Source organism: Saccoglossus kowalevskii, chromosome 10 (genome assembly GCF_978046115.1).
Source record: "Saccoglossus kowalevskii chromosome 10, keSacKowa6.1, whole genome shotgun sequence".
NCBI lineage: Eukaryota > Metazoa > Hemichordata > Enteropneusta > Harrimaniidae > Saccoglossus > Saccoglossus kowalevskii.
The window spans coordinates 13,672,492-13,697,063 of NC_140650.1; the positions used below are offsets into that span (position 1 = coordinate 13,672,492).

Here is a 24,572-nt window from a genome sequence, read left to right on the forward strand (position 1 = left end):
TGAATACCTTCAGCTCTTTTCTTAATTAAACTCTATACGTATTTCGCAGATGAGTAGACTATCGATGGTTTACTTATTAATAAACTCATTGTACTTGTGATGACATGTACATGTATGTAAAGAATTCTGTGGTGGATTTACAAAATGTTAGGGGTGGAAGCAGATTTACAAACAAAAATCTTTAACTTACCGGTATGCTTGATTATATTTGTGAAAATCAAATAACACCAAGCTAAATTGATTAAGAAAAATGTATTGATTCAAATAAATATATGTACCGTATTTATCTTATTAGAAGTGCAAATAAACCAAAAATTTGTTGTATTATACTGAATCATTGAAATTTTGACAATAGAAATACCTCATGTGCAACTAAAAAAGCATATGCGGTTTGTGGGTCCTAAATTAATTTATTTCTATGTACATCATAGTGACAAATATGCTTCTGGTAGGGAGGTGCTTTTTACAAACATGTATAGGCTTTGCTTTTTGAGTGATGTGACTTGAGAATTAAAAATAGCTGTTCTAAAAGCACTGAGGCAAGTTTTGGGAATGATGTGTTGATAAATGATTTTGCATGTGTGAAATTGAAAAAAAAAAAATTGAAGCAAATTTGTTAGCTTCTCTGGGAGAAATTTTGTGAGAACGATTGATCTCCTTAAAAGGAAAGGTTGTATTGTGCCACTGTGTCTTCAATAAGACATTTTTATGTTTATAAACGTTTGAAAGGTGAGGAAACATTCATTGAATAAATGTAACCATGACAATTTGTACCTTGGAATAAAGAAAATTCACATTTTTTGTCACTTTTTAAGTCACTTTTTAAAACACAAATTTTTTAATTAATTCAAGATACCAAAATGATATCCTGATATATTTTTTTTATCCGACATGTATATCATGAGCCTTCAATTTGAGATATGGTATAACCTCTTTACCACAGGTATCAATAGTAAAGTACTGACAAAATGGCCACCACTCACAAAATATAACCATAACAATAGACTGGTTGCTACCAACTTTTATTAAGTCCATATACTGTAAAATGACTAATTTTCACTGGGTTTAAATTTCGCTGATTTACCATTTTAGGCATATTCAGTGGGTTTTTATTTTAATTCACGGTTTTATCATTTAGATAATGTGTTCTATGCTAAATTTTACATATTCACTAGGTTTTAATTTAGCACATTTTCCAGTCAGCGAAATAAGCAAAATTAAAACCCAGTGAATAATTAACCCTTTTACAGTATTTGTATTATCTGCGAGTACAATAAATTGCAAAATGAATATATTCTTGGTATTATCGTTTATGAGTAGGCTTCTACTTTAAGACAATCACTTTTCTTATTGAAAAATTTCTTCCACATGGTTTCCCTTAAAGATCAAATGGGAGCAATTCTCTTGGTTGAGTGAAAAAACTTAGATGACAAACTTGTTCACTTTTTGTGTGTAGCAGTGAAGTGACTGGTTAGCAAAAGTCTGTTGTGCTGGCTGGTTGTGCTACGTCCTCAATACGTTCTACACGTACACCCCTTCCCATATCTGTGCCCTATGATAGGACTTATAGAGCTGTTTAATTTTGATTTCTTAGACTGATTTCTTCAATTTATGAGACTGAGTTGGGATATAGAATATAGGAAATAAATATAAATATACCCTTTTTTTTTAATGTCTTCTATGACTCAGATATCGATGTCCAATGATAAAGTTTTGCCCAATGCTAGTTGATTAATAGGAAACCTGTCAACGAGTCATCATGGTGTCAAGATTGTTTAAATCATATGGCAATTTATAGGACCCCATTAAGGCACAGAATGCAAATATTTTTTTTGTACATGTATTGTTTCAATATTTTGCACTGTTTATAAAATATCATTAATTCATAAATACAGAAATGAATAAATGGCCAGAACAATGGGTCGCATGGCCAAGAGTGATATAAGTGTTTGTGTTTTAACTAGTAGTCATTGTAAACACATTTCGATAAACTTATTAGTGGCAAGTAAACTGTCTAGTATTCTTTCTACTGTAGAGCCTCACACAAACCAAAGCAATTTGAAAGATTTTTTCCAATATACATGTAGGTGCATGATCAACTTCTATAATACCACTTTGTTTTTTCTTATTTCTTGTTGCTAAACTACCTTCCAAACTTAATTGCACTATTTTTAATTTAATCACATATGCATTTCATTTAATTATGACATTCAGTGAGACTCAAAACATATAATAAGTGTAAATGTCTGTTGATTGATTGGCATTAAAAGCAACTGTCTCGTTGGTGACCATATCACACTGCTGAAATATCAAACATGTTTAATTTTAAATTAATTCATCGCCAACAGGTTGTCTCGTCTTTGGGCTGCTCACACTGCTGCAACACAATAACCCATCTCTGTCAGTGTTTATCAGGTGACACTGTCTGATTTGTCCTCAAGTGGTTCACATGACCAAGAATGGTATATAAACAATAAGCACACATGAGAGTAGTAAAGCTATATATTGAAACATATCTATCTCTGTCATCTGATACTTGATCACAGCAGGGCGTTTACACACATTTTATGTAGCAGATATGATATTACAGTAGTACAATGTTGAATTTTCTGGGTTCATGTTAGTTCACATTAACAACTGGGATACCTTATTACAGTGTCATTTACCCTTGTAACAGCATGACTAAATAATACAAAAATTCTAATATATGGTGTGTTTTCTTTGTAATGGTTTGGCGCAGCTGTTGTGATTGTTTAACATCCACCAGTCTTCTATGCTGGGTTTAATCTTTGCTTTGAAATATAGAAATTAAATTTGCTGCAAATATGATTAGTTCAGGATTAGTTTATATTTGTGTTCTTGCTTCATTTGCCATATTTTTGGGACATTTTAATTTATAATACTGATTTGGGACAAACCTAGACTTGGTTATTTGTTGGTGTTTTTTCAATAAAATGAAATATCATGGGAGTGTGTAAATAGTGAAAGCCAGGTTACCACGAAATAAAGTTCCGTTGCTGTCATTATATTTATGAGCATTTCAATGACATCATAGGATTTGATGGGTGGAGTGTGCATACATACACAAGTTTACATTCTTCCAAGATGGCCATGAATAGCGGGCAAGCGATCGCTAGCACATGAACAAAAAACAAACTTCACGACTGTTGTATCACCGAGAACTTTTGCATTGTATGTGGGTCGAAGATAGAAAAATCAGATAACATTAGAAGACTGTTCAAAGTCAGAGGATGCATGAGTTGAGTTCAGGCAGTCAGTGATTTGACCAACACTCACACAAACATAGCGACAAGAAGTGTAGTCATCAACGACCTCTCACTGGTATTCTCGAAGTGATGTATAACCTACTATCTTTAGTGCACCTTTAATGCTTTCTTGCAATGCCATCATAAAAAAAATCCTCAAATGAATATTGTGTAATGCAAGCATACAAAATTTCTGTTTCTGAACGGTTTCTATCGAGATGAATATAGTTCCAATTTTGGCGAGTTACCGCTGATTGGTGGAATATTAATGAATTTGTCAATAATTGCATCACACACTGACCCTAGACTGATAGAATAAACATGGTATATTGCTTTTGTGTGAAAGTATGTAATAACTGTCATATTTTGTCCAAAAATGTGTTCTCACCTTAGATGACCTTGGATGGTAGAGTTAGCTAATGTTTTGAAGAATCAAAATGTGTCCTACAGCTGTATTTTATTGAGCGAATCATCACTGCATACTCTGTGACCAATCTACCTGTAATTTGGTTCGCTATAAATAGAAATAATATTAAAATTTCATAGAAAATAACCTGGCATGTCGTATTTCCTGCATAATAGCAGAATTAATGAGAATGCATTAAGGCTAAAACATTGCCTTTTTGGGAAAAAAACATGTCATTGCTTACAAACATTTCACTCTATCAGTTCTGGTTATAGTGAAACCTGTGTAAAGGGACTGAGAAAGTTGTTCAGTTTAAATACAGATGAGTTTGCAGTATAGTGTTTTTGTTTTTAAGCCAGCCCATGGAGAATTAATGTGACTGGGAAAAAAAATGTATAGATTACTGTAGTAATATCTGCTATTCAGGGAACCATTATAATTTGTTATATTCCAACCACCAAACTGTCATATTTAGATGCTATTAAGCCATCCTCATACATGTATGACTTCTTATTAATACCAAAGAAACACTTACGGCTACATAGCTACATGCTATTTTAGTAAATTTGACTCAATGCACAAATTAACAGAATCTTAATTTAGCTAAAATGCCAACAATCTCATTGTGAGAATAAACTTTATTTTAAATTAGATACATCTTGAATTAGCAAAATTACCGTAGTTATTATAACAAGCTACATTTAGCCAAAAATGCATGTTTTACAGTACATATAGTTTTCTTACACAAACAGACCTACATTTTGTACATGTGTAGTTATAATTTAATGAATAATTTATTGGCCAAAAAAGAGCTTACTCACTGTGTCCCCCTTGAGCTATACTAACAGGGTAACAAAATATTAAACTGCATGGCGACACTTTCAAACAAACATAAAAAAGTACAGTACTCAACAACATGGCTGTAACTACATGTATGTGGCCGGATCAGCTGAGCTGAGCTGTCTGTTGGCAGTAGTAGTAGCTCTTCTGATAGCTGAACTGCGTTTCTGTGTTTGTTTTATGTTGACATCTACCATCATTCTGCCATTGACTGATATGCACACTTATAAATAAATTCATAATTAATAGAGTGATTACTTTGCTCTATTAAAAGAACTAATTTTATTGTAGGTACACATAAATTGTATGATTATTTTTGCATAACTGAAGATAATATAATATACATGTATAATGATGAAATATGATATGAAATTCAATTTCATGTTACAATGGTGATCTTCTTGCTTATATCAGAAAAATATACTCCTAATCGGGATAATGTTGTCTTATGTCATATGCATATGTATAATATAACTAAAAGCGAATTATACACAGTTATGTAATACTGTGACAAATATGTAAAGTCATGGCAATAATAAATGTTGTAGTTTTGTACATTAAACAATTTCAGATTCAGATGGGTAATTTTATTTTTCGCTCCTGTGTGTTGTGTCTGAATGCAATTTTAAGTGCTGAATCAGCGATGCTCATAATAGGAGAAAGCTGTAAATGGAATTATGAATAAATGTTTTACTTTATGTTGGTTTGTATAGAATTGCTTTGTTAAATATATGAATGGATTCCTGGAAAGTTACAGAAAAGCTTTTGAAGGAAATTTGTAAAAAGTAGATAGTTACTATACAATTAGAATCTATCAAACTGTGAATCGTAAATGTAACTATATTGTTTGCTGAGAAATGTCTCTTGTGCTGATGGTGATGAAATTATCCACATTAAAATAGTGTTAAGGGAGGGGGGTGATAATGGATATGGAGCAAATAAATGGAAATAAAAAAAAATAACACAATGCTTGTCTGTGTTTTGTGGCTATGCAATACTTGTATAACATTTCAATGTTCATTGCACGTACTGCTGTCTGCAGACTGCAAACCATGTTCTGGGTCGTTTAGTCATTAGAAATATGAATACTGTTGCTCTCTATTGACATTCAAAGCAATTTGTGAATGTATAATTCGATAAGAAGACGGTACTAACAGTATATATGTTTTCATATTAAGTTCCTATTTCAATAATACAGTTTATAATAAATACAACTGTTAGTTAGTACTGCACATGTGCTTCTAATAGAACAAATATAGTAATGCTTTATTATTTTAGTTCTTGTTCATAGGTTTAGGTGTTAAATTCAAGAGTATTTCTTATTGTAGACTATATTGTATATTGTAGACTGGCGGCCATTTTTTTTCTTGTGTGTTCTACCATTTCTTTGATACACAATCACTGATTTTGTTTAAATATGGTACAAGGACAGTACTTAATATTCTGTGCGTATTCTCCTAAATTTTCATCCATAAAGCTCAAATGTGTAGGGGTTGATTTGAACATCAAGCAGGATAGGGTACTGATATATCTCAGTTGGTTTTGTGATTTTATTCAAATTAACTTAAGGCTATATTCTTTTTATTTTCATGATTACCGATTTTTTCATGTTCTTACCAATATCTCAGACATGCTTTATTCAAAGTTGGTATAATGGTATATATATGCGCGTCTGATATAGGTTAAATCATGCCACCATTTCAGATAACAAACCAGAACATGGATATAGTGAAACAGATAAGTAAACACAAATAACCTGAAAACATCACGACTATTCTATATCAGTGGGTTAATCAGTTACCAACCAATGACACTTGACATTTTTTTTTTACAGGTTATCACATAATAATTCAAACTATTGCCCCTTCTGTTGAATCATAGCTTTAAAATGTTCAGCCTGCCTTATATATATATATATATATGTATATGTAAAGATATTTTCACCATCTAGTTTTGTATGATAGAACTTGTTGAGTTTGGGTGTATTATTTGGGCGTGTTCATAACATGATACTGACATACATTGTATATTTGTTCCGTTGTTGCACTTTGACCATGTCAGATTAAAATGAATGCATCAACAGGTGTGTGGGACAGTTGAAACTGTTCGGTTGTGTAGATTCATGTATATTAATGTCTTTATGTAGTAAAATTCTGACCCACTTTCTGGTTTATTCAGCAGGGATTTTATTAACCATGTCCATTGGCATGACAAAACAAGAGAAAAACAAACAAACAATTACCACCTCTTTGATAATAGAACCTTGTGTAGTCACAACACGTGACTTGCATTTTGCTATGCTGACTACTAAGAGACAGACCATAATTTGGAGGCTCAAAAGGTATTATTTGTGATGCACAGAATAAATGTGAAACTGTTATTGCTATCACTGATGTTTTGGATATTATGAAAATTGCTTTAAATCTTGTTTGTATTGTTTGGTATATGTTTAAGGGCCACACCCACTTTCCTGGAAAAGAACGGGTGGGGTGTAGTGTATTTTAACTATCACTAAATTATTCAAATATATGTTGTTTATGAGGTAGCATTTGAACATGCTAAACTGCCACACCCACAAACTGGTACTATATATATTGCTGTAGTTATAATATGCTTGAGCTCAGAACATTGCTGTCATATATTTGGTATATGACTGTTGCATTGCTATAGAAAGTAATTGAAAATACATAAATTTCATAATTAGTTATTAGTTACTGATGAGTAAAATTTATGAATATTAAAAACTAGTAGTTCAGTAGGGATGTCACTATTATTAAATTTTTGTCTATGGTAAATATAAAAAAGCATACAAGGGCAATTCTTTGTCATGTACCTGTCTGGAGTTACATGCAAAATGCATCTTTGTTACTATGTGTGCTGCCAACAGAATGAACTTTTGCTATAAAATATTCCCACAAGGGAAATATTCACATCAATCAATTTACAAGTAAATTGGTTCAGGGGTTTTTCTAGAAAAAAACTGCAAGAGGGAGCACTGCAATTCTATGGCTTCCTTGGGGCCAAAATTACTATCAGTCAGGTCTCAGTTGAAGACTCTGGCCACATGTGATTCCTGGTCATTCAGAATCCTATGGTTGCCAGAGAATCTGCTGCCTAGGGTAAAGGGGCGCATGACCATGGCATGAGGGCACTGCGCCCCTGTTCCCATGTTTGAAAAAATCCCTGGTGGTTAATCAGGTCAAAATTGTATCCTGTTGCAATAATGCAACGTGCAAGGGTTCTATTTGCTTATTTTGGAATTCATCAAATATTCACATCCGTTATACTGTAAACAGACAGTTGATTTATTCGTTGTTATTTCTGACAAAATGTTGACTCGTAGAAAATCAATGCATTCATTATTCATTTATTGATTTTTTAGCTCCGCTGTCGACTTTGTTGAGCAGAGCTTATCGTATGAGTGATTGTCCGTCCTCGTCCTCGTCCATGTCAATGTTTTACTTTTTCGATTTCTTGAAAACTACAAGCTTGAATGCTTTGATACTTGGTGTATATGTACCTTGGGTAGACCTCTCTTAGATTTGTTCATTTCATGATGATATCTTCAATTCTCTAGTTTTGGTGAATATTTTTGTCATTTTTGGTAAAAAGTGATATTTTCCACTTCTTGTTGAAAACCGCAAGTCTGATTGTTTTGATACTATACATATTGTTCATTTTCTAATGATATCTTCTGTTCTTTAATTGAAATGTGCATTGCTAACAGCGGAGCTATCTCAGCCGACAGGCTGCTTGTTTTTTTACCAAACTCTGTTCAAGTATTAAATTGTGTGAAATATATTGTTGATCATTTGCATATGTTTCAAACACAGTTTTATATGCGACTGAAAAGTAAAAAATAATCTAAATTGTAGACAGAGACAACAACAAAAATTGTTGTGGTTCCTATACTTTTCAAAAATAGTCAAAAATAAAATCCCATCCAATGTCTGGTACAATTTTGTGATGCATTTTCAAAGTCAGGCTGTAAAAATAGGGTACATAGAAGGGAACCACACAATTTTTATTCTTGGCTTGATTAACACTACTGATATTATGTATATGTACAAAGTGTCAATAACTGGATCTGCATTTTAACAATGAAGTGTCATTGTCTGAAAATTATATATGGTTTCTTATAATATGGTAATGAATGCCATGTTCTTTTTATACAGATGTCATCTGTGATGCAATAGCAGGGAATTTATCAGATAGATATGATTCAGAGGACCTTAAAGAACCTATTCTTGATGTAAGTAAATTTAATCTTTCTAATTCGTCACTACGACTGAAGTGCTTCAATTCTTGGATCGGGGTTAGCCCGTTACAGCACAGAATGTTCTATGTTGCTAAGACGAGCACCACTGTACCATGTATTTCTATGGGCTCTGTGTAAGCTGGTGTAGAACACCTGTCGAAAAGCTGGTGAAAACAGCTAAAGCCTAGGAAATGGCACAAACTTAACTTTGAGGCAATCTGGAACAACCAAATTAATATATGTTGCACATGTAGGGGTAATCTTGTTACACTGTTCAGGAGAGTTTCAACAACTATCCCAAAGTACATTTTTCTGAGAGTTTTTGGCCTTTATTTTCACAGTGATGGTTGCCAGGCAGTGAATACTGTAAAAGGGTTAATTATTCACTGGGTTTTAATTTTGCTTATTTTGCTGACTGTGATTTTAAAACCCAGTGAATATGCTTGAAATGGTAAATCAGCATAATTTAAACCCAGTGAATATGTAAAATTTAGCATAGAACACATTATCTAAATGATAAAACCGTGAATTTAAAACCCACTGAATATGCCTGAAATAGTAAATCAGCATAATTTAAACCCAGTGAATATGTAAAATTTAGCATAGAACACATTATCTAAATGATAAAACCGTGAATTTAAAACCCACTGAATATGCCTGAAATGGTAAATCAGCGAAATTAAAACCCAGTGAATATGTACAATTTAGCGTGGAACACATTATCTAAATGATAAAACCGTGAATTTAAAACCCACTGAATATGCTTGAAATGGTAAATTAGCGAAATTTAAACCCAGTGAATATGTAAAATTTAGCATAGAACACATTATCTAAATGATAAAACCGTGAATTTAAAACCCACTGAATATGCCTGAAATGGTAAATCAGTGAAATTAAAACCCAGTGAATATGTACAATTTAGCGTGGAACACATTATCTAAATGATAAAACCGTGAATTTAAAACCCACTGAATATGCCTGAAATGGTAAATCAGCGAAATTAAAACCCAGTGAATATGTACAATTTAGCGTGGAACACATTATCTAAATGATAAAACCGTGAATTTAAAACCCACTGAATATGCCTGAAATGATAAATCAGTGAAATTAAAACCCAGTGAATATGTACAATTTAGCGTGGAACACATTATCTAAATGATAAAATCGTGAATTTAAAACCCACTGAATATGCCTGAAATGGTAAATCAGCGAAATTAAAACCCAGTGAATATGTAAAATTTAGCATAGAACACATTATCTAAATGATAAAACCGTGAATTTAAAACCCACTGAATATGCCTGAAATGGTAAATTAGCGAAATTTAAACCCAGTGAATATGTAAAATTTAGCATAGAACACATTATCTAAATGATAAAACCGTGAATTTAAAACCCACTGAATATGCCTGAAATGGTAAATCAGTGAAATTAAAACCCAGTGAATATGTACAATTTAGCATGGAACACATTATCTAAATGATAAAACCGTGAATTTAAAACCCACTGAATATGCCTGAAATGGTAAATCAGCGAAATTAAAACCCAGTGAATATGTACAATTTAGCGTGGAACACATTATCTAAATGATAAAACCGTGAATTTAAAACCCACTGAATATGCCTGAAATGGTAAATCAGTGAAATTTAAACCCAGTGAACATGTAAAATTTAGCATAGAACACATTATCTAAATGATAAAACCGTGAATTTAAAACCCACTGAATATGCCTGAAATGCTAAATCAGCATAATTTAAACCCAATGAAAATATGCAATTTGTGAATGTGTGATAGAAATATCATTCATAGAGTAGCTACTGTGTTGATGTAAAGCAGTTTTTTTTTCATTAATTTTACTATGTCCTGAGTGGGTCGTCCACCTATGCTCAGACATCCAATACCTTCCAGAAGACCTCCAGATTTTGATGCAAGACTGCAATGGATGTCATCGATGCCTGTGCTAGCTCGAACTATTGATGACAAACTTCTTTAAATGCAAAATAAATCGTCATAATCTTAATAATAGTTGAATTCACCAGTTGGTGGTGCTGTTCAACCCCAAAAGCTGCTTCGTTTGTGTACTTGTAAACCTTCATGTTATGCTGCTATCAGTTAGGAGTGTTCACCGGGACAAAGTTTTGCGAAAGCCATTGTGACTTAATTATACAAGTTTTGTGATTTTTCCTGGCTCCCTAAATTCTCGGTTTGCAGTATTGACATCGTGAGCAAGGTTATAATAGTTGTGCTATGTTTTGTATATTTGCAGGCAGCAGAATACATGCTTGGTTTTGTCATATGTTTTCTCATTGGTCTATTGTATATTCTTATACTGCCAATAGTATGTCTGTGTTTCTGTTGCTGTCGTTGCTGTCAGAAATGTGGTGGGAAACGTGTACAGAAAGCACCAGCAAGCACATGTAAAAGAGTGTACTTCTCTGTAGCACTTCTTACTATCACTATCATCATGGGGTAAGTGAAAATACACTGTGAAGTCAAATTATGTATGAATCAGTTAAATTTATTATGATCCACGCCCCTGCACATCCCATGCAAACAAGCAGGTTTACTTCAGAAGAATTTCGACTGGTATTTTAAGATAGCCACTCACAGTAAACTCCAAATAATTTTTCTTCTGAGACTGGTTAATACGGTAGAAGCCGCTCATGAAAATACCTGGAATTTACTCATTTTGCAATATATTGTACTTAAAGGGCGGCAGTCGTCGTGCCGACGACCACCACGCTTTAAAGAAAGTTTGGGGTCACCAGCCTTATTAGTCCCCGTTCGGACGAAGTCCGAAAACGGGGACTTATAATTCGGTCTCCGTGTGTCCGTGCGTCTGTGCGTCCGTCCGGAGTCGTATCTCAGAATCCCTTGCACCGATTCCGTTCATTCTTTGCATGTGCCTAGTACTTTATGTGGGACATATGCACATGCAGTGGTTTAGCGATTTGATTCAAAATGGCCGACTGGCAGCCATCTTGTTTTTTGAAAATGTTGCATCTTGGACATGCTTTGTCAGTTTTCATTCAAACTTGGTACATAGATTATACATGTTAGGATACATGTCCATGACGATTTATTTCACAATTGGATCAAAGATGGCCGACTGGCAGCCATCTTGTTTTTTGAAAATGTCGTATTTTGGACATGCTTTGTCAGTTTTTATTCAAATTTAGTACATAGATCATACATGTTAGGATACATGTCCCCGACCGTCCGTGAGTTCCTGAGTATGTCCGTCCGTCCGTGTGTCTGTCCGTCCGTGCGTCAGTCTGTCCAGAGTCATATTTCAGAATCCTGTGGACCGATTCCGTTCATTCTTTGCATGTGCCTAGTACCTTATTTGGGACATATGCACATGCAGTGGTTTAGTGATTCGATTCAAAATAGACGACTGGCACCCATCTTGTTTTTTTGAAAATGTTGTATTTTGGACATGCTTTGTCAGTTGTCATTCAAACTTGGTACATAGATTATACATGTTAGAATACATGTCCATGACGATTTATTTCGCAATTGGATCAAAGATGGTCGACTGGCAGGCATCTTGTTTTTTAGCTCCGCTGTCGACTTTGTCGAGCGGAGCTTATCATACGAGTGATTGTCCGTCGTCGTCCGTGTCAATGTTTAACTTTTTCGACTTCTTCTTGAAAACTACAAGCCTGAATGCTTTGATACTTGGTGTATATGTACCTTGGGTAGACCTCTCTCAGATTTGTTCATTTCATGATGATATCTTCAATTCTCTAATTTTGGTGAATATTTTTGGTAAAAAGTGATATTTTCAACTTCTTGTTAAAAACCGCAAGTCCAATTGCTTTGATATTACATATATAGGTACTACATGTGGACCTCTCTCAGATTTGTTCATTTTTAGTCCCCGTTCGGACGTAGTCCGAAAACGGGGACTTATGTTTTGCCCTGTGTGCGTCCGTGCGTCCGTGCGTGCGTGCGTCCGTGATCACCTGTATCTCGAACATGCATGGACCGATTAAGTTCAAACTTCACTCATACATCACACATTATATGGGACATATGCACATGCATTTTTTTCATGATCCGATTAACGATAGCCGAATAGCGGCCATTTTAAGGCCGAAAATGCATCAAAATCGCACATTTTCACCATTCCGGACCCGGATCTCAGTTATGCATGGACGGATTTTGTTCAAATTTGGTACATACATTAAACATAATAGGACCTTGATGCACGTCATTTTTTTTTTTTGGATCGGGTTTGAAATGGCCGACTGGCGGCCATTTTGTTTTAAAGAATTCAGTTCTGGATCCGTATCTGAGACATGCTTGGATTGATCGAGTTCAAACTGCACACACACAAGGTACATCATGTCACAAATATGTATGTGCATTTGTTTCATGATCTCATTAACGATAGCTGAATGATGGCCATTTTAAGGCCGAAAATGCATCAAAATCACGTATTTTCACAATTCCGGAACCGGATCTCAGTCATGCATGGATGGATTTTGTTCAGATTTAGTACAATGTGTTGTACATATGCAGGTGCATTTCGGTCATGATCTGCTTTGAATGTATATGTCACTCAAATATGAACGGAACGGCGACGTGTCATTGACAATGACTTGTGTAATGATATCTTTAATTCTCTAATTTTGGTGAATATTTTTGTCATTTTTGGTAAAAAGTGATATTTTCGACTTCTTGTTGAAAACCGCAAGTGCAATTGCTTTGATATTACATATATAGGTACTACATGTGGACCTCTCTCAGATTTGTTCATTTCATAATGATATCTTCAATTCTCTAATTTTGGTGAATATTTTTGTAATTTTTGGTAAAAAGTGATATTTTCAACTTCTTGTTAAAAACCGCAAGTCCAATTGCTTTGATATTACATATATAGGTACTACATGTGGACCTCTCTCAGATTTGTTCATTTTGTAATGATATCTTCAATTCTCTAATTTTGGTGAATATTTTTGTCATTTTTGGTAAAAAGTGATATTTTCGACTTCTTGTTGAAAACCGCAAGTCCAATTGCTTTGATATTTCATATATAGGTACTACATGTGGACCTCTCTCAGATTTGTTCATTTCATGATGATATCTTTAATTCTCTAATTTTGATGAATATTTTTGTAATTTTTGGTAAAAAGTGATATTTTCGACTTCTTGTTAAAAACCTCAAGTCCAATTGCTTTGATATTACATATATAGGTACTACATGTGGACCTCTCTCAGATTTGTTCATTTAATGATGATATCTTTAATTCTCTAATTTTGATGAATATTTTTGTAATTTTTGGTAAAAAGTGATATTTTCGACTTCTTGTTGAAAACCGCAAGTCCAATTGCTTTGATATATTATACATATAGGTACTACATGTGGATCTCTCTCAGATTTGTTCATTTTTAGCCTTCGCAGACGAAGTCTGCCGAAGGCTTATAGATTGGGTTCCGTCCGTCCGTCCGTCCGTCCGTCCGTCCGTCTTTTACCTCTTAGTCTTATAACTTTGATATGCTCTGTCCAATTTTTTTCCAAGTTGGTGCAAATGTAATTCTCTATGCCATACATATGCACGCCAAGTATTTTTTGGATTCGCCAAAGTTTCATTGTGTTTTTCTGTGATTTTCAACATTTTTCCGAGTTTTAACGACATCTCGCAAGAGAACTGGCATACCGTATTGCGCATGCGCCAGTCTAACCGCTGAGGAAATCGGCGTCGATTTCGTCTGAGGATATTGTATTCCGGGACTGTATCTTTCTTTGCACAAGGCTTATATAGATTAAATTCTATCTCAAAGGTAAGAAACTGTGCTTATGATATTTATTATGAACTTTGATTTATCCTTTTGTGTCCTGACTTTAGTGAGAAACTAGCGATCGCACAGTGTCACACTTTGCCAGAAAAACAGTCCTGCTATTAGTTCAAGAACTGGTTATGAAACGTGTAAATCGAAAGTTTATCTCGTCATTTAGGAGGCTTGGGAATAACGTTTGGCATATAAAATACTGGAATAATAAAAACGTAAAAGTTTAGAACACGCTGATCGTGATTCTGTGATATACGATTGCTATTTCCGGTGTTCATTGGTTTCGTGACGACATATTAGACTAGAATTATCGAGAAAACACAAGTCAAGTTCGGCCAACCGTGACTGCTTGAAAGCAATGATGAAATTGAAAAGTACTGTAATTCAATATCAATGAATCTATCATCACTTTTAAATTACCTTTGAAGTAAATATGATACCCGAGTGCGTTACTACACTCGTGACCGGGACCTCCATGCTCCATGCGGTGTTGAAGTTTATCGGTAAATCGAACCTCTGTCAACAGAGACACATTTTCCCAATCAGCTATTTATTTCGGTACTGAAGTCAGGGTGGCAATTTCAATGTTTAGCTACCATAATTTATCTCCATTATGAGCAGGAAAATAAATTACGGACCTCGATTGAGATGGATTTAACGGCGGCCATGTTTTTAAGGGATATGTGAAACAATATTAGGGAGGGGGTCAAATTCACGTAATCCTCAATTTTAATGATATTGACTTAATAGTCATAATTTTTTTTTTTTAAACTCAGGATATTATTTTATACATTATTTTAATACAACTACAATATGTTAATTAGTATGCAAATTAGCAGCCAATCTGAGAAAATGCAATCCAGTTCAACAGAAATTTGACATACTTAGGTTACATGATCACTACCTCTGCTGATTAGTTTTTTATGCACTTCTATCTGCTTTTAGGGATTGGTCAGTTACTTCGGCCTAGGGGGGGTCGGCAGATTCCATTTTGCCAGCTGTAAATCTCAGTTGACCCACCCCCTATCAAATAAAAAAAGTGGGTGACCCCCCCCCCACATTATATTTTAAAACTTAAAACATGCTGACCCCCCCTACAAAAACAAAGAAACATTAACAGTTTTGGCTCTGACATGATTACAAAATGTATTATATGTGCATTGAAAATATCATGGTTTGCCATAATTTTGACATAATTTTTTAGCGTTTGCATTTAATAGACCTTAGGAGGGGAGGGGAAGCATAAAGCCAAAAAATGACTACAGAAAAGGCTGCAGGAAGGAGGGAAATCTATTCTGCTAAAGATAGTAAATAAAAGCAAAGCTGTGGAGTACTTACTCGATAATCGCCCTTATAAGATAGGAAACGAGGATTTGAATCTAGGCGGTTTGAACTCTTTGAAAACTAAGTTGGATTTAAAATATCTTTCATATCTTATAGACCAGGAAAGCTTTACACCCGAAGCACAGTCTGTGCTTATGAAAACAAAGGAAACTTTGATTTTTGCTTAAATTTGTGTTGGATTTTGGTATTTTACAGAGCAAAATATGCATATTTAAAAGTTAAAAAAACAAAAAAACTATTTATTTATTTTTTCATCATTTATTTTAATTTATATATCAGCATTTTCACAAATTTAACTTTTTTGTTTTGCTGAACAAAAACTGTCACTGCTCTTTGTACTAATTGCTGTGTTGTCTTTCCGTCTCCTGTTATAATTGGATAAATCCAGTAAATATCTTATACAATATTGACTTCAGACTTTAAATAAAATAATCTGATATCAGCAGCACATGGACTTGGGATGTGTTTAAAACTTAACTGTATAATTGGGGTTCTAGCCGCATTGCATAATCTGTTAGTTATTTGGCAACTTTAACCTCAAAATATTTAGCCTATAACATTTCTTGCATCAACAAATTTATTGGCAATATAGGTAATAGTTATTATTAAGAACACATTTGTACGATTAACTTTTTTATCGTTTGTTCTGAAATAAAATTTTTAAAAATATATGCATGAGCGCGTGTGTGAATTCTGGAAAACATGATATCAAAAACAGGGTGACCCCCCCTATTCGCACAATCAAAAACAGGGTAACCCCCCTACTGATCCACCGACCCCCCCTAGGCCGAAGTAACTGACCAATCCCTTATATTAAATGTATTTTTTTGTATTTTTCTCAATAGTTTTTTTTTTATTTCTTTTGATAGCTTGGCATCCATTTGGTTCAGCTCAAGTGAAATATTCAGCATATCCCTGATCAGATTTTAATGACATTGAAAACACAAGTACTCGGGCTTTTTGCACATTCTTAATATTTTATTTTTGCAGAATCCTGTGAATATTAATTTGACAACTTTGTAGAGTGGAAACAGACTGTTGAATTAGTTCATCCTAGACTTTGGTAGAACATGTTTAAAATAGTACAGTGTGAACTGCAATTTCTTTCTGGCTGGTATAAATTTATTAAGTAATATTTTTCGTACTAAAAAGACTCAAATATCTTTTTTAATTAAATCTAACAGCCAATGGGAGCACATATGCTACAACCTCTGCTTACTTTGGACTAAATGTTCTTTTTTTTTTCAGGTGCAGAGCCAGATTTTTTTCTCAGAAAGCAAAGCCACTGGAACTGCATGTATTACAAAAACATACCGGTACTATTCACTGCGTGTCTTACAATTGTATAAAGTTTCGCAGGTCCTCTTTTTTTTACTTTGAGAAGTTCTGTCAATCAAAGCATAAATATGTGTTTCTCTGTACATAAAATTTCACACGATTTGTTAATATTAATGTATGATAATAAAAACTTGATAATATTTTTCTGGATTTTTGCACTTTATTTGTATCATTGTCGTATGAGAAGTAATCTTGTCCTTATTAGAGATATTGAAACTAATCCAGGGCCACAAACTAGTTTATCCAAACAGACACAACACTGACTCTACATATTTGCAGATCTGATTTGTATACTTCCTTGTCATTTTACCTGTTGTACTGGTTTGGTGCTATCTGGTTTCCTTGCTGAGAATAATGCTGACCTGGATGGAGAGTGCTATAAACTTGAAAATGCCATAGAAATCACGTTTGCCAATTTATGTCCATGCAACTTTAGAATGACAACTAGCGAAGGCAGTGTCATTCATGACTTGTCTAATGATATCTTCTGTTCTTTAATTGCCATGTGCATTGCTAACAGCGGAGCTATCTCAGCCGACAGGCTGCTTGTTTTTTTTATGCGGTATCTTGGACGTGCTCTGTCAGTTTTCATTCAAATTTGGCACATACATGTACTTTATACATGTTAGGATGCATGTCCATGACAATTTGTTTCAAAATCTGGTCAAGGATGGCCGATTGACAGCCATCTGACTTTTTGGCCTCACTACTATATTTCCACAATTTATTTACCATTTTCATTCGTATTTGGCACATACATCATACATATCAGTGTGTTTCATAATCAGATCAAAGTTGGCCGAATAACGGCTGTTTTTATTTTTGGCCATATTTGACTACTACACGGAACACGTGTTTTGATGTAAATAAACAATCTGTTGTATACGCCACTTGAAACTCAAGTTTCAAGGACACGCTCGCGACAACCCCTCCGCTTTAATATGACGAGCACAAAGAGAACTTTCAAAAATTTAACGGGGACTGTGTCATTTTCAATGACTTGTTTTAAAAAAATTATGTTTTTTTAAAGTGGATAGTTGCCATTTTGGCAGTATTATAATGTACGATTTTCTGTTGCGACTTTAGTGCTCTAGAGAATGAGCAACAATAGTTGTATCACAGATTCTGTGTCAAGGATACATTATATTGGCTTAGAGGGCACACTGGTTGGAAGAGGTTAAGGGGTCACCCGCTCCAGTTGCATCCAATGTTTTGCTGTTTTTATAATTAAGTCATCTTCAAAGTTTATAAAATAATATTATTTGGTATTGCTGCTGCATTGAACTGAATGTCAATGGGATTTGGCATGGGAAAAATAAGACATCAGAACATAAAAAAAGTGTGGTGGGGTTTATCAGCTGAATTTTAAGAGTCTTTATGAAGCTCACGGGAGATCTTCATGAAATAAAATAAAAAAAACCATGAAAATGAAGAGAATACAAAAAAAGATTTTTCTTATTGGACACAAGGGGGCGCTATAGTTCCACCTGTTTGTGATATGTACCACATTATAATAATCCTGTTTTTATTGCAGACTGGGTATGGCCTGTACAAGTCTATCTAATGATTTGATTACAAGAAATGCTGAAGAGAGTTACAACTCGTATGAAAACATTAAAAGTGATCTTGTGACGTTTTTAGATGGAGTGGTTGGGGTGAATATATTACATTTATATTACACTAATGTATACTCATAGCAGCCAGCTTTGTTTCTGTCAGTTGGTAGAGTAGACTGGGTACCAAAACCAGATACCAAATTACATACATGTAGCTGCCATATTGATTTGAATCAGTGAAAAATTAATATAATAATATCATAATTAATGTAATAATTTACATTGTCATCAAATTGTTATCCAGACTATATGATTGGAGTAATGTATTCTCGCCGCCAGAGTTTATTTCCGCTCTGACACTCAACGAAATATTTCTGTGTAGGCTTGCCGTAAAAGAGGTTGAGGCTGTGGCGTACGACGATAGAGTAATGGGACTATATAATACTATTGCTGGATTATTTTAATAATTTAACAAAATGTAGGGTATATTTTTCTTCAAAATGCTGATTTAGCCACTTTTATAATTTGTTAAAATTATCCAACAATCTATTAATTATATAGTCTCATTTTATAAATATTGAAACATGTCAATAATGCCACAATTTTTTTTTTCTACAGCAATTTGAACATATTGTTATTGATTCCTTTGATGTTGCTGTAAAAGAAATCACGATAATATTAGACGGTATTGACATATATCATTTTTGTTGTTGTTGTATAAGATGGAATAAACAAAAGAATATAGCACTGGGAGTAGCCCTAAAGAAGTTATATTCATACCTGTATTGTGTTTTTGTTGAATTTACAAATAATAACATTGTGAAATGCTATAGAGCACTTAACAGCATGAAGACACATCAAAGTGACTCGTGAAGACGAAAACATTATTTCCAAATTCATCTACATTATTTTGTTTTATCATGACTGTCAAATTGGTCATGTTTACTTTCTGTTTGCTATGTGATGTCTTTTGTTACTAACGATATTTGTTAAAATAGACTTATTTAATATTTGTCCCTGTTGTTTTTTCTATTGTAGAACGAGGTGTACGTCTTGCTGGTCCGGTACAGGACTATTTGAATAAGACTGTTGATCCTGTACTAGCCAGTTTTGATAGTCTCTCACAACGTAAGTCCTTTGTTAATCATTAATGACTTGGAATGTGTTCACAGTGATGTCTCTTCTAGGAGTGCAGAAAATTTGAAAGGTTTACACTTTCTTGATAATTTGCTGGGATAAGGAGGGGGGGACCCAAGCTTGTTTTCTACATGTTAGAATACATGTCCATTACAATTAGTTTCAAAATCAGATCAAGGATTGTTGACTGTCTAAAATCTTGCTTTTTGATCATATTCCTTTATTTCTGTACATGACCCTGGACAAATGAATTTCAGTTTGCATACACAAAATGCATGAATAGTATATCCTGTTTAATTTCTGACCATATATTTTGATTTTGGAACAATGACTTGTCTTTAAACTTTTATATAGTGATAACTTTGCTCAAATTATTATGTCAGATGTGTATAAAAATCTGGATTCATTTGTTTGTGTCATCCCGCTGCACAGGTAGCATATTAAAGATTTCCCATTGGTAGATTCATTCATGTAGTGAGGATAAAATAAAGATTCAGTTTACTGTAAACTTTGATTTCATTAAATTAGAAATTTCACAAATGTTTATCTCTGAAAACCAATAAATATGTTTTGCTGAGTGAAAGGTTTCTTCAAATAAGTGACAAATAATTCTATGGAAATTTTATGATTTTCTCATAGTGTAGCAATTCAAAAAACAGGGATTATTAATTTGGGTCCTGTGTGTTTGTCTGGAATCATTTCACCCGGATTGGTTGATCTTTTTCAAATTTTACACAAAGATGATGCATATTTGCATATATATGCATGACAAGTTACAATGTACCTCATGATCCAAGTGAAAATGGCTGACTGGTGACCATTTTTGACACTTTTTAGCTCCGCTGTTGACTTTGTCGAGCGGAGCTTATCATATGAGTGATTGTCAGTCGTCGTCCGTGTCAATGTTTAGCTCCGCTGTCGACTTTGTCGAGCGGAGCTTATCATATGAGTGATTGTCCGTCGTCGTCCGTGTCAATGTTTTACTTTTTCGACTTCTTCTTGAAAACTACAAGCCTGAATGCTTTGATACTTGGTGTATATGTACCTTGGGTAGACCTCTCTTAGGTTTGTTCATTTCATGTTGATATCTTCAATTCTCTAATTTTGGTGAATATTTTTGTCATTTTTGGTAAAAAGTGATATTTTCGACTTCTTGTTAAAAACCAAAAGTCCAATTGCTTTGATATTACATATATAGGTACTACATGTGGACCTCTCTCAGATTTGTTCATTTCGTGATGATATCTTCAATTCTCTAATTTTGGTGAATATTTTTGTAATTTTTGGTAAAAAGTGATATTTTCGACTTCTTGTTGAAAACCGCAAGTCCAATTGCTTTGATATATTATACATATAGGTACTACATGTGGTCCTCTCTCAGATTTGTTCATTTTCTAATGATATCTTCTGTTCTTTAATTGCCATGTGCATTGCTAACAGCGGAGCTATCTCAGCCGACAGGCTGCTTGTTTACTTTTTCGACTTCTTCTTGAAACTACAAGTCTGAATGCTTTGATACTTGGTGTATATGTACCTTGGGTAGACCTCTTTCAGATTTGTTCATTTCATGATCATATCTTCAATTCTCTAATTTTGGTGAATATTTTTGTCATTTTTGGTAAAAAGTGATATTTTCGACTTCTTGTTAAAAACCGCAAGTCCAATTGCTTTGATATTACATATATAGGTACTACATGTGGACCTCTCTCAGATTTGTTCATTTTGTAATGATATCTTTAATTCTCTAATTTTGGTGAATGTTTTTGTCATTTTTGTAAAAAGTGATATTTTCAACTTCTTGTTAAAAGCTGCAAGTCCAATTGCTTTGATATAACATATATAGGTACTACATGTGGTCCTCTCTCAGATTTGTTCATTTTGTAATGATATCTTCAATTTTCTAATTTTAGTGAATATTTTTGTCATTTTTGGTAAAAAATTATATTTTTGACTTCTTGTTAAAAACCGCATGTCCAATTGCTTTGATATTACATATATAAGTACTACATGTGGACCTCTCTCAGATTTGTTCATTTTGTAATAATATCTTAATTTTTCTAATTTTGGTGAATATTTTTGTCATTTTTGGTAAAAAGTGATATTTTCGATTTCTTGTTAAAAACCGCAAGTCCAATTGCTTTGATATTACATATATAGGTACTACATGTGGACCTCTCTCAGATTTGTTCATTTTGTGATGATATCTTCAATTCTCGAATTTTGGTGAATATTTTTGTCATTTTTGGTAAAAAGTGATATTTTCGACGATATCTTCTGTTCTTTAATTGAAATGTGCATTGCTAACAGCGGAGCTATCTCAGCCGAGAGGCTGCTTGTTTATATACTGATACTAAAACCTTTCTAGTCTATTTCTCAGAGAAGCCAGAAGCAATATCAATCAAACTTTAGTATAATGAAAGGTCGTTCATTTCATTTTCATCATGGTCATACATATTGGGTTACAGGTGAAAGTCGTATTTTTCTGGCGAAAAATGGCTGACTGGGTCACTGATTCTGCTGAATATTAGCTCACAGATGTTGTTAAACTTGTGTGGATTTTACTCATCATTGAGATAGACTAATGCCAAACAGAGACCATGAATTATCGATGCTTGTGATTTCAAATTACTGGTACATACAGTTAAGGATTATAAAATTAAAAAGCCAATTTGGTTACTGTAATTTTTTACATAATCCTGATCAAGTGTCCATTCTTAATTTGTGTCTTTTAGCTAGATATATATCAACACATTGCTGTTTGCTCCAAATGTCACTTGTAACATTCATTCATCTATAATTTATATTTGATTTAATATTCACAGAAATGGATTTGACTAGAGAACTGTTGTCTGATGTTAATGCTACACTGGTTGAATTAAAAGACAATAGCACTATACTGGAGCAAGCTTTGGAGAATGTGGCAACATCATTGAATTCAACTGTTGCTGGCTGTATTTTAGATCCATGTACAAAAATTCTGGAGAGTTTAGAAAAGCTTACATTAGGCATGGATTTGGAATCGGTGAGTATTCTGTATCTCTGAAAATTGCCATTACATAATGTATAAATTAAAAAGAAGTGGTTAAATGCCAAAATGCAGATTTCCTTTACGTTTACGTGAAAGAAGGACTAACAGTCTACTGTGTGGTAGCAATTCTGTTTTCAAAATCGCTGTTCTGAAACCCTATCCCTGATATGCTGGGCCGGATTGCATCAAACTATGTATATTCTGAATGTACCACATATTTACATGCTGACAGGCAGCCAATTTAGTGGAAAAACTCCACCAAAACTAAGCATTCCTACCATTCAACATGGATTTAGTTGATTCATATATATCGTCCATAACACAGCCATCCAAAATCTTGTTTACGGGCGATGCTTCAGCAAGATGGGCAATCTTTTGGTTACAAAAAACGCTGTCAATTCATTCACAAGTCATAGAAATTATCTAGTGTAGGTCTGCAATGATTATTAGGAACTGTCTTTGATTTGTTTTTATACAGTCATTTTATCATTGACACATTCATTCATGCATTTATTGCACTCTAGATTCCTAGCCTTGAAGATGAACTTGAAAACATAAAAAATGTGACTGATCAGGATTTTTCTGAGCAAAAAGATAAGGTAAGAGTTTATCTTTTCATAAGTAACAATTTGTCACCACATTTCTGTCAGCGATGATCCATTTTTGCTTTAAATTATATTTGTCTTTGATTGTTTTCTCAATTTATTGATTACATTCAAACTAGATACCATGTGGAGAAATGTCTTTATCAGATTTCAGTGGTTCAGAGATGTTACAAAGACAACAAACCATACCTTAATTCAGGCAGTGGAGTCAATACGGCCAACAGGCTGTCATTCTTGGACTGAAATGAATTAAAGTTTCACTGTCATCTCACAATGCAATGTATGCGTTCTATGCGTCTCACATGGGACTTCGATATGACATGGTTGATTTTGTATGTTTTAGTAAATTCTTTCAGTGTTGGAAAATGCTTTTTCTCTTTGAATTGAAATTCCTCAAACTTCTCTAACATATATATTTCTCTAAACAAATTTTAGGCTAGAGAAAACTTTGACAGTATTCCTGAAAAAATAAACAACGAAACACAAGATTTTGTGGATGAGGTGTTGGTAGCATTAAATGATTTTCAAAATCAAACCGAAGACGGATTTCATGAATTGGATGATTTTGTGCAAGATGTAAGTGACTTTTTTAAGCGATGGAGTTGTCACCTGCGCATGTGGGAAACGACTATAGTCGTTGTTGTTGTTCACAAACATGCATCTACACATGAGCCTTTGTGGTTTTAGCATCCTATCGTCACTTAGAACTCAATTCCCACATTTGTGCAGGTGACGCCCCCTCCGCTTTAAGTATTCATTAACTAGTCAATGTTTGTAAGCCTGATGAGACAATGTTTGAAGGCTGGGGTGTTCTGTTGGTAGATGTTAACTACAGTCAAACTTGGATATAGTGACCACTCAAGGGACTTCACTAAAATAGACAGGTAGCCTTTATCTGGTTTGTTTGTTTATTCGCTTATCGGCTCAACGACTCGTACATTTTACATAATCTTTTTTAGACAGTACACCTGCAGCAAAAACACATTTATTTGTGTTGA

General features: G+C 33.9%; 1 protein-coding gene across 3 annotated transcripts in view; it reads left to right on the forward strand.

The window, feature by feature from the left end:
* LOC100329053 (prominin-like protein) overlaps positions 1 to 24,572 on the forward strand; it is a 65,153-nt gene that overhangs the window by 13,817 nt on the left and 26,764 nt on the right. For all 3 annotated transcript variants that reach the window (XM_085504274.1, XM_085504275.1, XM_085504276.1), the window contains exons 3-10: positions 8,688 to 8,764; positions 11,034 to 11,236; positions 18,783 to 18,903; positions 19,423 to 19,489; positions 19,843 to 19,932; positions 22,764 to 22,963; positions 23,494 to 23,568; positions 24,010 to 24,150. In XM_085504274.1, the coding sequence (XP_085360400.1) occupies positions 8,688 to 8,764; positions 11,034 to 11,236; positions 18,783 to 18,903; positions 19,423 to 19,489; positions 19,843 to 19,932; positions 22,764 to 22,963; positions 23,494 to 23,568; positions 24,010 to 24,150 (974 nt within the window). The remainder of the gene's footprint in view (positions 1 to 8,687; positions 8,765 to 11,033; positions 11,237 to 18,782; positions 18,904 to 19,422; positions 19,490 to 19,842; positions 19,933 to 22,763; positions 22,964 to 23,493; positions 23,569 to 24,009; positions 24,151 to 24,572) is intronic.